General features: G+C 22.6%; 4 protein-coding genes across 4 annotated transcripts; 1 reads left to right on the top strand and 3 right to left on the bottom strand. All coding sequences in view use genetic code 6, as the record gives it.

Annotated features, from left to right (window-relative positions):
* Positions 1–243: 243 nt before the first annotated feature.
* On the bottom strand, positions 244–1,415 carry TTHERM_000112419 (hypothetical protein; the record flags this gene model as incomplete). Its single annotated transcript, XM_012796234.1, has 3 exons — positions 244–436; positions 537–823; positions 1,026–1,415. The coding sequence occupies 3 exons, from the start codon at positions 1,413–1,415 to the stop codon at positions 244–246; spliced, it is 870 nt and encodes a 289-aa protein (XP_012651688.1).
* A 2,091-nt stretch (positions 1,416–3,506) lies between these two features.
* Positions 3,507–5,274, top strand: TTHERM_00112400 (oxygen-in-dependent coproporphyrinogen III family protein, putative; the record flags this gene model as incomplete). Its single annotated transcript, XM_001010635.4, has 9 exons — positions 3,507–3,587; positions 3,678–3,790; positions 3,846–3,929; positions 4,097–4,241; positions 4,325–4,493; positions 4,544–4,616; positions 4,759–4,965; positions 5,036–5,127; positions 5,189–5,274. Exons 2-9 carry the CDS (start codon positions 3,687–3,689, stop codon positions 5,272–5,274), a joined length of 960 nt encoding a protein of 319 aa, XP_001010635.4. The 5' UTR covers positions 3,507–3,587; positions 3,678–3,686.
* Positions 5,275–6,204: 930 nt separating this feature from the next.
* Positions 6,205–9,153, bottom strand: TTHERM_00112390 (DENN (AEX-3) domain protein; the record flags this gene model as incomplete). Its single annotated transcript, XM_001010634.1, has 10 exons — positions 6,205–6,525; positions 6,586–6,822; positions 6,876–7,133; positions 7,197–7,283; positions 7,340–7,432; positions 7,504–7,974; positions 8,049–8,420; positions 8,596–8,802; positions 8,901–9,016; positions 9,078–9,153. 10 exons carry the CDS (start codon positions 9,151–9,153, stop codon positions 6,205–6,207), a joined length of 2,238 nt encoding a protein of 745 aa, XP_001010634.1.
* Positions 9,154–9,647: 494 nt separating this feature from the next.
* Positions 9,648–13,510, bottom strand: TTHERM_00112380 (DENN (AEX-3) domain protein; the record flags this gene model as incomplete). Its single annotated transcript, XM_001010633.3, has 12 exons — positions 9,648–9,912; positions 9,966–10,152; positions 10,365–10,725; positions 10,787–11,032; positions 11,101–11,355; positions 11,411–11,497; positions 11,549–11,641; positions 11,694–12,155; positions 12,389–12,760; positions 12,900–13,106; positions 13,231–13,340; positions 13,435–13,510. The coding sequence occupies 12 exons, from the start codon at positions 13,508–13,510 to the stop codon at positions 9,648–9,650; spliced, it is 2,721 nt and encodes a 906-aa protein (XP_001010633.3).
* Between the last annotated feature and the right edge of the window lie 223 nt (positions 13,511–13,733).

Genomic DNA, 13,733 nt, shown 5'->3' with positions numbered 1-13,733 from the left:
AAAAATATACATTAAAAGTATTTGATCATTATCTTATTAAATAGCAAATATAAAATAATCACTTAGATAAAATGTATAGACCAGGATCATCATTATCCAAAGCAAAAACAAATAAGCAAACAGTTGGTGGAATCACATTCAAAAAAGTAATTACTATAAGCAATAATTAATAATTTGGAGCAATTTTTTTGTCATTATGAGTTGTCTGATTCATTCATTCATCCATCTTTGCGATTCATAATATCAAAATATCAAAGAAGATATTTTCAAAATAAAAAAATAAAATATGAAACAAAAGTTTTTTTTCAAAAATAAATAAATAGGTCGAGAATAAGATTCCTCTCTTAGAAGATTACATAAAAAGCAGAGATTGGGTTGGTGCAATAGTTCATTTAGAATATGAAAGAAGGTATCAATTAGATGAGATTGTTTTTCTCTGTATGTTTTCAAAATTAGTTGAAATTTTTGAAAATATAAATTAAATTTTTTTGAAAACAAATGAGCTGATTTTAAATTATTTAAATAAATAGAGTTACAGATGTAAAGGATGAAACTTCTTTATGGCATGCTTATTGCAGTTTCCATAATGGTGACTATAAGTAAGCGACTATTTAATTAAAATTTATAAAACATTATGCTGATAAAATCGTCTTTGAATAAAAATACTAACAAATATATCATTAAACTATCTAAATAGGAAAGCAATTTTAATCTATGACGATATGATGAAAAAAAGCGACTACAAGAAAGATTTGCACTTGTATAAATCATGCTGTCTTTATGCTCTTTGCAGTTATGATGAAGCAAAAAGAGAAGTAAGCACCTATTGTTAAAACGAAAATATTTGCTATGAATTTAAAATGCAAAATGAAATGTTAAATAAATAAATAAAAAAAATAAATAAATAAAGAATAGATGAATAAATAAATGATTGAATAAGCAATTTTTTAAGCAAAATATTTTCTTAATAATTAATTAAATGATATTATGTTTTAAGTAAGCAATTAAGAATTTTATTTTATTACTTTAGGCTTTGAAAGGACCTGAATGTGAATTATAAAACAGAATCCTTTTCCATATTGCTCATAAAAAGAATGATGAAGCAAGCTTAATGGAATACAATCACAAATTATCAGATAGTACCTAAGATTAATTATGTTTGGCTGCTATTCATTTTTTGCGCTCACATCATGATGAAGCTATTGATATTTATAAAAAATTATTGCTTGAAAATAAGGAATTTGCTGCAATTAATGTATATATTGCCTTGTGCTATTATAAACTTGATTTCTATGATGTTTCACTTGAAATTTTGAGTACTTATCTTAATCAAAACCCAACTTCTATTATAGCAGCTAACTTAAAAGCAGTAAACTAATTCTAACTATTCTCTGGTAAAACCGCTGAAGAAACATTTAAGCCTTTACTCAGTGCTTATGAAGGCAGCAATCTTTTTGAAGATAATGATTTGCTTCGTCATAACTTAGCAGTATTCAGAAACGGAGAAAATGCTTTATAAGTAATTTAAAGAATTTTTACACAAAATATTTTATTCTAAAAGCTAGGAAATTTACTTTGATTATATATTTCAATTATAATTTTAAATTTTTTATCTAATTTCACAAAAACAATAATTAAACTTTAACATAAATTGAAAATCAAGTAATTTAAATATTTTCCATTATTGCAATTGAATAGGTTTTCCCCCCTTTGGTTGACGCTTTCCCTGAAGCTAGATTAAATTTAGTTATCTATCATTTAAAAAATGAAAATTTCAAAGAAGCCTTTGAATTAGTTAAGGACATGGAACCTTCCATCCCTAGAGAATATATAATAAAAGCAGTTGTACATGCTGTTCTTGGACAAGAAAACGAATTAAGAGATTAACTTAAAATAGCTCAATAATTGTTCTAACTAGTTGGTTCAAGTTCCAGTGAATGCGATACCATACCTGGTCGTTAATGCATGGCTTCATGCTTTTTCTTATTAAGATAATTTGAAGAAGTTTTGATTTACCTTAAATCTATTAAAAACTATTATCAAAGTGATGATGATTTCAATTGGAATTATGGTATCGCTTGTGCAGGAAATGGTGATTATAAAGAAGCTGAGGAAGCTTTCTCTCTTGTGTAAAACGAACGTTATAGAAACGATGATTGCTTCATTCGTTGGTTAACACGCACATATATTATGAATGGAAAACCAAGGTAATTATATTAATATCTCTTTATATTAAATAGAGTAATTAATTTTATATATAAGACTTGCTTGGGACTTGTACATCAATATGGAAACATCAACAGAGACATTCTAATTATTATAAATTATTGCAAACGATTGCTATAAAATGGGTCACTTCTATTACTCAGCTAAGGCATTTGATTTAATTTAAAGATTAGATTCTGAAAGAGACTACGAAGATGCCTTTAGAGGAGCAGTTGTTGGTAATAAAAATTTTTGAATACTTTAAAAACTAAATAATTTTAATTTAATAATTAATCTAGGTGTATTCTAAATGGTTGTTGCAGAAAAAGAATCTACTGAACATTTACTTGAAGTCCTTAACATGTTAAGAAGTGCAGGAAACAATCCATAAGTAAATCATATTATTGGTTAATTAGGCTATTTGTTAATAAATTTGAATTAAAATAGGTTGAATACATATTTAAAATCGTTAGAAAATGGGGTGCTGAGCATGGTGTTGATATTTGAAAAATAATTAATAATAAAAAAATTTATTTTCTATCACTTTAATTAATATTTGTCAATAATTATTTGCTAATAATTAATTTTTTCTATATAATTTATATTGCATTTTGTATATCTCTTTTCTTTCAAATTTATGATAATCCTAATTATAGTTACTTAGATAAGAAATCTCCCCTGAGAATTTTCAATGTATTTTTACTTATAAATTGATCATGAATTACTTCATCAAAAAAATTAGTTTTTTTGTCAATACAAATTGTTTACAAATTTTCTTCGATTAATTATCAACAAGTTTTAAATTATTTTATAGATTGTAAATAAATATCTAAATAATTTTACTGAATTTGAGATTTAGATTTTAGATTTCTTCAGAAAAATTTAACAAGCTCATACAATAAATAATTTATGTTACCATATTTTTATTTACTTCAAGTTTTTCATTCAAAAAAACATAATAGATTTGCAAAAAAATGATATCATTCAAATCTAAAAAAATATAATAAAAATATCTTTTTTTGTTTGGTTGATTCTATTCATTTCATTATATCTATCTTTATGGCTGCTGATATATAAAATTTATTTTTAATGCTTTGATTTTATGTGTGTTATCAAATAATAGAATGAAAGCAAAGCATCAAAATTAATTAATTATTCATTCATTAGTAACTGCACTCTTTTGTTATGTTCAAAAAAAAAGAAATCAAAATAAGAAATTTAACCATCTAATTGTTAATATGTGATTATTTACTGTTTATTTTAAAATAAAAAAGGAAACCAAGAATACAAAAATTTATAAATTAATAAAATTCAAAAAAAATTAATACTTTGATAGTTGTTTCTAGTTTAGTTGGTTGATATATTTATTTTCTAAGATAAAAGTAATTATAAAATTATTTATAAATTCAGCTGTTAAGATAAACAGAAAATATTAGCAAAAATCAATAATTAAATTTATTTTATTTAAAAAGAATTAAGAAATGGATCCTGATATGCATTAATAGGATGAACTATACCAATAATAAATGTTTTAATAACAATAGCATCAACTATAATATAATGGTGAAGAAAATATGCCTTATGCGTATGGAACATCTCATCTTAATAAAAAATATATTTTATTTTTAAAATAAAATTAGTAATAATATGAGACAACCATCTTCTTCTTTAAAAAAATCAAAGAATTCCCTTCCTCAACCTGAAGGTGATATTGAAGAATATATGTAAAGACAATTTATTTTTTTATAATTTAATAGAATAAATTTTAAATGTGAAAGATGAAATATTTGATTTCAAATCATACCGCAATATAATGAAAGCAAATATAAATTTTAAACACTTTAATGTCTTTTTTGCTCAGAATTTATATTAAATTTACTTAATAATTTAGGGAAGTGTTGCTTGAACATTAAAAAAACTGCGAAAAGAGTGGTAAGTATGTTGAAGCAGAAATGGCAAAACGCAGACTTGCAGAGTTAAAAGTTGAATTCGAGAAGAGATCTAAAACTGAGATGAAATAACGCCATTAATGCGAGGCAATATATTAAATTACAATTTAAATGAGCAACATTTAATTTTGAGCGTATATGATAATTAATTTTAAAAATAATTTAAACAGAAACAAGAAATTGAAAAGGCTCATTTGAGTGAATACAATGAATTTAATGAATTTTGGGATAGAAAAATGTTAGAATTCAATTAAGAAGCTGAGAGAGTAGAGAGAGAAACAGTTATGAGACACCAAGAAGAACTTAGAAAAATTTAAGAAGAATTAGATCAACAAATAAGTATGTTTCATTTAATTGAAATTTGAATATAACAACATGAAAAATAATAGGTTAGAAACCAAAAGACACTGCTGAATTATTAAATCTTAGAAAGACTGAAGAGCAACTAGCTAAACAACAAGAGTATTAAATTTTTTTTGTTTCTATATAAAATTTTTTGTAGATTTGAATAAAAAAAATCATCAAACAAATAATTAAGCACATAAAATTATTTAAAAGTAATTTAAAAAAAACACTTCAATTAATTATTAAAATATTTATATAGATATATGGAAGCTCACAAAATTTAGCAAAGAATTTTCTAAATTGAAAAGGAGGAATTTGAAAAATGGAATTTCCAAAGAAACCAAAAAATCAGAAATATTATTTAACAAATGAAATAACGTTAATAAAATGAATTAAACGCCCTTAGACAAAGAATTTAGTCAGGACAAGAAGAACAAAAGAAAATTAGAACATAGGAACTTGAGAAGTAATTAAATATATATATATGCAATGTAGATAAATATCTCAAATCATCTATTTATTTATTTTAAAATCAGATTATTATAAAAATACAACAATGTCAAAAAAGAGTTAGAAACCACACAAGTTTAAGAGCATTCTAGAATGGAAAGATCATTAAAAAATGGATGTAAATTAGCTATATTAAAATAGATTTTATTTTGAAAAAAACCTTTTTAAAACTAAAAAAGCTGTAATAAATGCATCAAAAATCATGAACCAATCAAGAATTTCAAATGCTTCTTTTGCTAAAGCAAGCAAAAATAATTAATACTGACCGATATGCATTAATTAATTTCAATAATTCTTATTAATAAATATCAATTAATATATTTTAATATATCATGTAATTATTTTTATAAAATATATTTCCGATTTAAAATGACTAAATTAAAATCATTTTGCTTAAAAAAAAATATCTGATAATTGGTTTTTTGATATTAGTATTTTTTTTTAATTTTATTTTTACTTTTTTCAAGTTTAGCTTTTAGGATGCCCTTATATTTTAAAAGGAAACATTTATTAATTTTTAATGAAAATATTTATTCTATTTTTGTAAATAAAAAAGAATTAATTCTTGTTGATAAATATTAATTTATATATTTCATACTAAGTACCATATCATTAAATTATAAATTATATTTAGAAATTAAAAAATACAGATTTGAAATAATTATAATTATTTTATGTTATTTTATAAGTATTTCTTACTTAAATTGTATTTTAATATATTCTAAATTTACATAAAAGATATTCACAAGTTAAAATAATCTGATTATAAAATAAATTTAATTAATTTGGAATTATGATTACTTACATTATTATTTTTTGATTTTAGTCTTTTTTTGTTGGAATGTTATGTAAATCTACTAATATTTTCACCATTCCTCTCCTCAATATCAACATGATATCGGTAGATAAAAAGGATCTTCATTAGGAAAGGGCTTAATTTTTAGTTAGCTTATGAAAGAATAATTAAGGTATAATTATAATTTAATATTTCTTAGATATAAAAAGATTTTTAATTTCAATAATTTTAACATTTGAAAATATATCGTTTATGCATATAATTATTTTTATGAAAGATATATTTACTAATTAAAGTAAACAGATTGGTTATACATACAATTATTCTAATTTTTATGAAATAATTTATTATAATTAATTATTATTAAGCTATTTTATTTTTAATTATTTTTATAATTTATCAAGAATACTAATTATTTAATTTTATTCTAATACTTGATAAATTTTAATTTGAAATATTGTATTCTTAGAAAATGTTTGAGAGGTCTAAGAATTTTTTTTAATCAAGTGTTTTGTATAATGTTGTATTGTTGTTTAACTGATTCCTATTTTATTATCTTTGCTCTGCATTTACGAAATGAAGAATGTTTTCTGACCAAAATCTTTGCCAAAATGAAGTCTGTTTAATTTATTTTTTTTTACCATCGAGCTTTTCAATTTCATAAAGTTCAAGATATTTTAACCATTTTACTAAATATGGATAAATAGAAAGCTGCTCTTCCTGATTTAAAGTTTATAATTAAGTAATTAAAATATTAAAAAATAGAATTGAATATTTTACTTTCTGATTAATTATTTTAGATATGAATTAATTTTAAGAGTTATACAATTCTTGAGTAAAAAAATCTTCATCAAATTCAATGTAAGGAGGATAGTGATATATTCCAAGGTTTTCATTGTAATATTATCTCGCTTTTTTGACCATATCCAAGCTTTAATTAAATTCTAAAATAGATTTTTTATCAAATAATCTCAAATATATCACTTCATACATTTGTTGAATAAAGTACGAAAACATCTTTTAAATAATATTTAATAAATAAATAAAAGAGAGTTTATTAAAATATTTACCATGGTATTGTAGATGAACTCTCTCATAAATACTTAGTCCTCAAGAGGGAATATTTTTAGATATGATTATTTATCAAATTTATCATCGATAAGATAATATTTATCATTTTTTATTGCATTTAACTCTTCTTCAGAAGCATAATGTATTTACTATACGACTTCTTTATAGAAAAATTCAGTAACATTATTCACAAAGTACAGAACAAAGTTAAAAAAGGCCTTTTGTATTTCTACTATTGCTTTCTCCCATGCCGTATTCTTTATTTAATTAGAGATTTTATTAAACAAACAAATAATGAAATTAATATTTTATTAATTTACTTTATCACGAGAAGATTTGAATTCCTATTCAGCTAAAGTTAAATCTTTTATTAGCTTTTCTTTTGGTCTTTAAGGGAGTTAAATATTCTAAATTTTTCAAAAACATGAAATTTTAGTTTTTATCTTTATCAAATAAATTTTACAAATTATGCATCTTCTTCAACAGTGTTTTCATCTAAATCAACTATGACAATCTATTTTTAACTTTTATCTATTTCATTTAACTTTTCTAAAACCTTTTAAATTAGTTATTAAAGTATGTATTTTGATATAAATTTAATAGCTAAATGAATAAATAAATATTTACTTATTGTTTATAAATTTAAGAAAAACCTATAATAGCTGAAGTACCAAGTGATTCAAGCAGCTTATCAAGATGATTTTGAAAACTAGTAAAGGGAACATAAGTAGTAACATGACTCAATGGTTAAATTAATTTTAATATTGACTCTGTTAGGCAAGCAGTCTCTCCAGGACTACTTGAAAATATTATTATAAATCTTTCTAACAATATGTTTTTAATTATTTTTAACAAATTTATTTAAGTTAAATTTCTTTTAAGAAGAGGACCATAGCTAACATTTTCAGGAGAGAGAGTTTCTCTTGATGAGAACTTGAATTTGAAAATCAAATCCTCTGTTTTGACTTGGTCTAATTTGTAACACCTGTATAAGGAAAAAGATACGTCTTCATCTACAATATTCATGAGATGGAATATATATGATAAATAAAATTCACTAAGATGATTTTCTTTCACTTTGTACTAAATTGCTATGTCCTTTATAAATAAATATATACATTTTTAATTATTTATTAGCTATAAAAAATTAATAAATAAAAGAAAAAGTTTACTTTATCCAACTATTGAGATATTTGATAGTAATGACTATCCCATATTTTTTCAGCCATTTTTACACCAGATTACAAAATTAGTCCATTAAAAATGTTAATCATTTTATTAGGAACAGGGATAATTCTTTTTCTGTATCCAATAATTCTTCCCATGATGATGTTATGATAGTAGTAGTACAGAAATTATCTTTGGCACTAGAAGAAAGGTAATCTTGAAATTAGACATATAGCTTTAGGGATATAGATAACATCAGTATCTTCATCGAGGATAAGTGGATTTTTGATGATCTATCCAACAGGAATTTTTGGAATACTTTTACAAACTTACTTTTTAGACGTATATTTGTAATCATTTTTAATGTAGAACTTTTCCTATTAATTATATGATATTAGATTACAACAGTATTAGATGATATATTTAATAATTAGATTTTTAATAATTTTCTGAAAGTATTCCAACTAATTCACAAATTTAATTATAGTTGGTAAATATACTATTAAAAAAACCTATTTATTAGATTTATTTATAGATTTAATTTATTTTTACATGGAAAATTAAGGCTGTGCAATATCTTCTAACTTTATACTCATCAGTGCTAACGAAATGAAATATAATATCCTTTCTATGAATCTAATTTATCTTTTCATATTACTTGCAAAACTACTACTCTAACTTCAAAGTGTCGAATTAATCAGTACAATTAATCACTTTCAGCTTGTCATCATATATTTTTAATCCATCAGGAAACAGAAACTTTTTTTAGATATTTAAATAGGTATTATAAAGTGAATATTAGAGATTCTAATAGATAATTTCAATACGAAATCTAAAATGTATTATCAAACTCATACCTCCTTCATCCCTAATATATAATGAGGTATATCTTTTTAAGGTACATTAGGAACTATATCGATTACATCAATAGAAAGGTCATTTTATTTGTTTATTATCATTTCATAGGTGATATCTATTATTTGCAAAAAAAACGATGGCATTAAAAATTTTGTCCATTCAATAATATTTGATACCTTTAGCCTAGGTATTAACACCCATAACCAGAAAATTCTCAAAAACTTTATCTACTTTTTAATTGTTACTATCCATATTTCATAGTAAATAGCTCTACAATATTATTAAATATTTATTCTATTTAGTGATTTATATCGTTATTAGTCTTTTTTGAATGAATTCTTACTATTAAGATATTTAACAAAAATTAATTAAAAGATAGAAATAATGATAATAACACTTTTAAATTTTAGCTAAATATATTCTATCAATAATAATAAAGTAGTAGTAACTAAGTAGCTTTGATAAAATTAAAAACAACATCTACCTATCAAATGTTTTTTTTGCCAATCTATTTTATAGCTTGTCATTTCTATTTTAAAATTGAAAATAGAAACAAAAATTTTCAATTTCATTATTTTTATTACAAAATAAACTTTACAAAATGAAAAATTATTTATTTTTACAAATCAAAATTGAGAAATTATTTCAAATAACAATTAAATGAAAAATATTTTCAATATTAAGTTAAATCTAAAATTTTTATATTTTAAATCATTATTTTTTTATTAATTTATTTATTCATTCATTCATTCTTTTATAGGCTCTAGGGTTTTTTATATTAAAACAGATCCTGATCTCGATCTTGAGCTCTATTTTGACTACACGTTTTGTGGCTCTGGAGAATTTAATGAGTTATTTGATTAAAGATTTGGATAAGTAGGTAATTTTTCATCAAATTTAGTCATAGGAGAATTATGTGAGAATACAGTCATGTGCTTTTTAGGCATTCTATTTACAAATGATAAGCCATCTAATTCTGTTTACTACTAACTCATTCTATGACAATAATGTCTTATTTTTAAAAATGTATTTTAAATATTCGAAAGAAAATGGAAATGTTTTACTAAAATTAAGAGGTGTGAACTTATTCATATTGAGTTCTCCTTTAATTAACTGGAGTGCACTGATAGCTAAGAAAAGCTTAATTTTCAAATGTATTTTATATTTATTCTAAATTTCCAGATGTGCATTCAGAATTATTAGAATTTAAGGATTCTTCTTCATAAACTTAATCTTCTTAGGAGAATTATTCTTTTTAAATTAAATTTAAATTGTTTATAAGTAAATTAAGCACATTTCTTAATTTATATAATTAAATAAAACAAATCTCTAATTTATCAAGTTAAATTGTAAATTAGCCTTTAAGAAGTAAATGTAAAACTTGTTTAATAGGCTAAAGATTGTTTTAAATTTATTTAGTTTTTGGTTTTAAAATTAGGTTTAAACTTTATATAAAAGTTTACATTAAGTTGAACTATTCTTTTTTAGACTTAGAGGATTATAGTTTATGTTTGTAGGTAGCTTTATTCTGTCTTAATATAATGAAAAGCTTCCACTTAATATTGATTTTTGAAAGAGATTGTTTAAGTTAAGAAACTTTCTGCGATCTACTATTTTGTATAATGTTGTTTTAATATTTAGCTAATCCCTATTTTATTATCTCTGCTCTGAGTCTACGAAATGCAAAATATTTTCCTGCCAAAATCTTTTCCAAAATGATACTGGCTCAGCCTTTTTTTTTTTACCTTCTAAATTTTCTATTTTAAAAAGCTCAAGATATTTAATCCATTTTATCAAATAAGGATATATCGATAATTTATCTTCCTATTAACATTTTATTGAACAAAGATTAAATATTTTTATCTTTCTCTGTTTTTATTATTACTTTACAATTCATTATTTTTGAAATATAGAGATTCTAACTTGTAATCAACCCTGAAAATAGCTATTCATTTTCAAAATCTATGTAAACATTTTATGGAAATCCTAATTTTGTTTGTAGTTATGGACTCTGCTAATCCTTTTATCTTTTTATCAAATTCAGTCCTTCTTGTAATTCTAGAATAGACTTTCTCTTATATTTCTTCAAATAAAGAACTTCATAGGTTTGTTGAATGAGGTAAGAAAACATCTAATGAATAACAAAAAAAAATAATTGTAGATCAAGAATACATTAAATGAATTAATATTAATAAATACCATTGTGTTTTTGATAAATTCTCTCATAAAAGATTAGTCCTCAAGAGGAAACATTTTTAAATAATCATCTCTGTTAAATATATCGTCTATTTAATATTTTTGATTCCTAAATTAGTCCAAATCTTCTTCTGTTTAGGCATTATTAATTTGATTAATTACTTCTTATTTGTAAAATTGTGTGTAATCATTGACTAAACACAGGATGAAGTTAAAAAAAGACCTAGATATTTCAATAACTGTTTTTTCCCATGCATTCTAATTACATAAGGATATTTTTATAGCTATTTTATAACTACATAAAGAAATTTACCTTCTCACGTGACTACTTATATTCATATTCTGCTTTTGTTAGCTCTTTTATGATATATCCTTTGGCCTTTGAGGGTAATTGAATATTCTTTAATACGAAAATCAATTAATAGATTAATTATTTGATAATAAATTTTACCAGAAACGTATCTTCCTCAATTGTGTTAGCATCTAAATCAACTATCACAACAATTTTTCCTGCTCTATCAATTTCATTTAGTCTTTCTAAAATCTAAAAAAATTAAATTTAACTAAGAAAGAGCTATTTTGAAAAATAAATTAACTTGTTATTTGTAAACTTTTGAAAATCCAATAATTGCTGATGTTCCAAGAGACTCGAGCAACCAGAGATGATGCAAACTAGCAAAAGGAACATATATATTTATATGATTCAAAGGTTGAATGAGTTTTAAAATGGATTCAGTCAGACATGGAATTTCACCAGGTGAACTCGAAAATATCAGGATAAATCTTTCCAAAAGAATATTTTTTATAAGTTTTAACAAGTTAATTTGAGTTAAATTTCTTCTTAAAAGAGGACCAAAGCTAAAATTTGGAAGAGAAATAGTTTCACGAGAGGAAAAATTACATTTAAATATTAAATCTTCTTGCTTGTTATCATCTTTGTAACTTCTATGTAGAGATATCGAGATATCATCACTTGGTATATTCATTAAAAAGAATATATATGATAAATAAAACTCAGTTAAATGAGTCTCTTTAACTTTATATTAAATTGCAATTTCCTTTTTTTAAAAAAAATATTTTAAGCGTTTAAAAATGTTTTTAAATCGAAATATTTTCTAGCTTAAAGCTAATATAATTCAATATATTTTACTATATAAATATTAAAATATATTTTTGCTAACCTTGATAAAATAATAAATTAACTACAAATCAAAGTCATCTTAATTTTTCCAAAAATTTGCACTACTTTTTTTTGATTAATGAAAAATAAAAAATAAATATTTTATATTACTTTGTCTAACTTTGAGGCTATTTCATTATAATTATTGTCCCAAAGCTTCTCAGCTTTCTTTATACCAGCTTCTAAAATGAGGCCATTAAATACACTAATCAATTTGTTTGGTATCGGAATAATCCTCTTCCTTATTCCAATTATTCTACCCATAATAATATTGTGATAATAATACTATAAAAACTATCTTTAGCTCTAGAAGAAAGGAAGTCTCGAAATCAAGCAAATAGCTTTTGGAATATATATTGTATCAGTGTCTTCATCTAGAATAAGTGGGTTTTTAATTATTTACTGAATTGGTATTTTTGGGAGGCATTTAGATAACTATTTCTTATTGTTGTATTTTTAATCATTCTTTATATAGAATTTTTCCTTTTTATGTTTATAAAATCTATGATAAAAAATAATAAAAAAGTAAAATAAAATATAATATAGACCAATAAAGTGCTTGAAGATGTTTATTTTTTTAAATATTATTTATATTTTTATATTATTGCAATATAATATTTACATGAAAAATTAAAGCTGTGCAATATCTTTTTGTTGAATCACCATCAGTTGTAACAAAGTGAAATATTAAATCTTTTTAGTGTATTTTATTTATCTTTTCATATTATTTACAGTGCTATGATTCTAACTTAAAGGTATCAAGAGGTTAAGGATCATTCATTACATTGAGATTATCATCATAAATCTTGAGACCATCAGGAAAGAGAAACTATTAAATAGAATAATTGAATATCTTACATTTTAATTTTAATAAGTATAATTGAAATAATAAATTGAAGAATTTGATTTTTATCTAATTAGTAGAAATGTTTGTTGATTAATTTTTATTTTACATCTTTCATTCCTTCTATGTATTATGGAACTTTGTTTTAAGGCAAATATGGGGCTATATCTATTAAATCAACAGTAAAGTCATTGTTTATAATCTTTTCATATGTAATATCTAATGTTGTTATATTTAAGAAAGTAAATTAATTCTTTGTCACAACAATTTAAATTTAATTCTCTCTTAGTTTTTTTCAAAATGAGAGCAGTACCTTTTGTTTTTGTATTTACTCCCATGACTATAAATCTTTCAAATACTTAGGTAACCTTTTCATTGTTATTGTCCATTCCTTCCTTACTAATACTTTATGCTTATATTAAATTTTAAAATAATACTGGAATTCTATCTATCTATCAATCAATCAAGATTGAATTTAATATTTTGTTTACAAATATTAATAATTAAAGTTCTTAATTTTTAATTACTTTAAAATAAAAGCTAAAATTTATAATAATTAGAAAACTAGATAAAAACATATAAACAAACAAACAAACTACAACCTATAGCTTC

Source organism: Tetrahymena thermophila (genome assembly GCF_000189635.1).
Source record: "Tetrahymena thermophila SB210 genomic scaffold scf_8254752, whole genome shotgun sequence".
In the NCBI taxonomy this organism is placed as follows: Eukaryota; Ciliophora; class Oligohymenophorea; order Hymenostomatida; family Tetrahymenidae; genus Tetrahymena; species Tetrahymena thermophila.
This window is presented reverse-complemented; position numbering and strand designations above follow the sequence as displayed.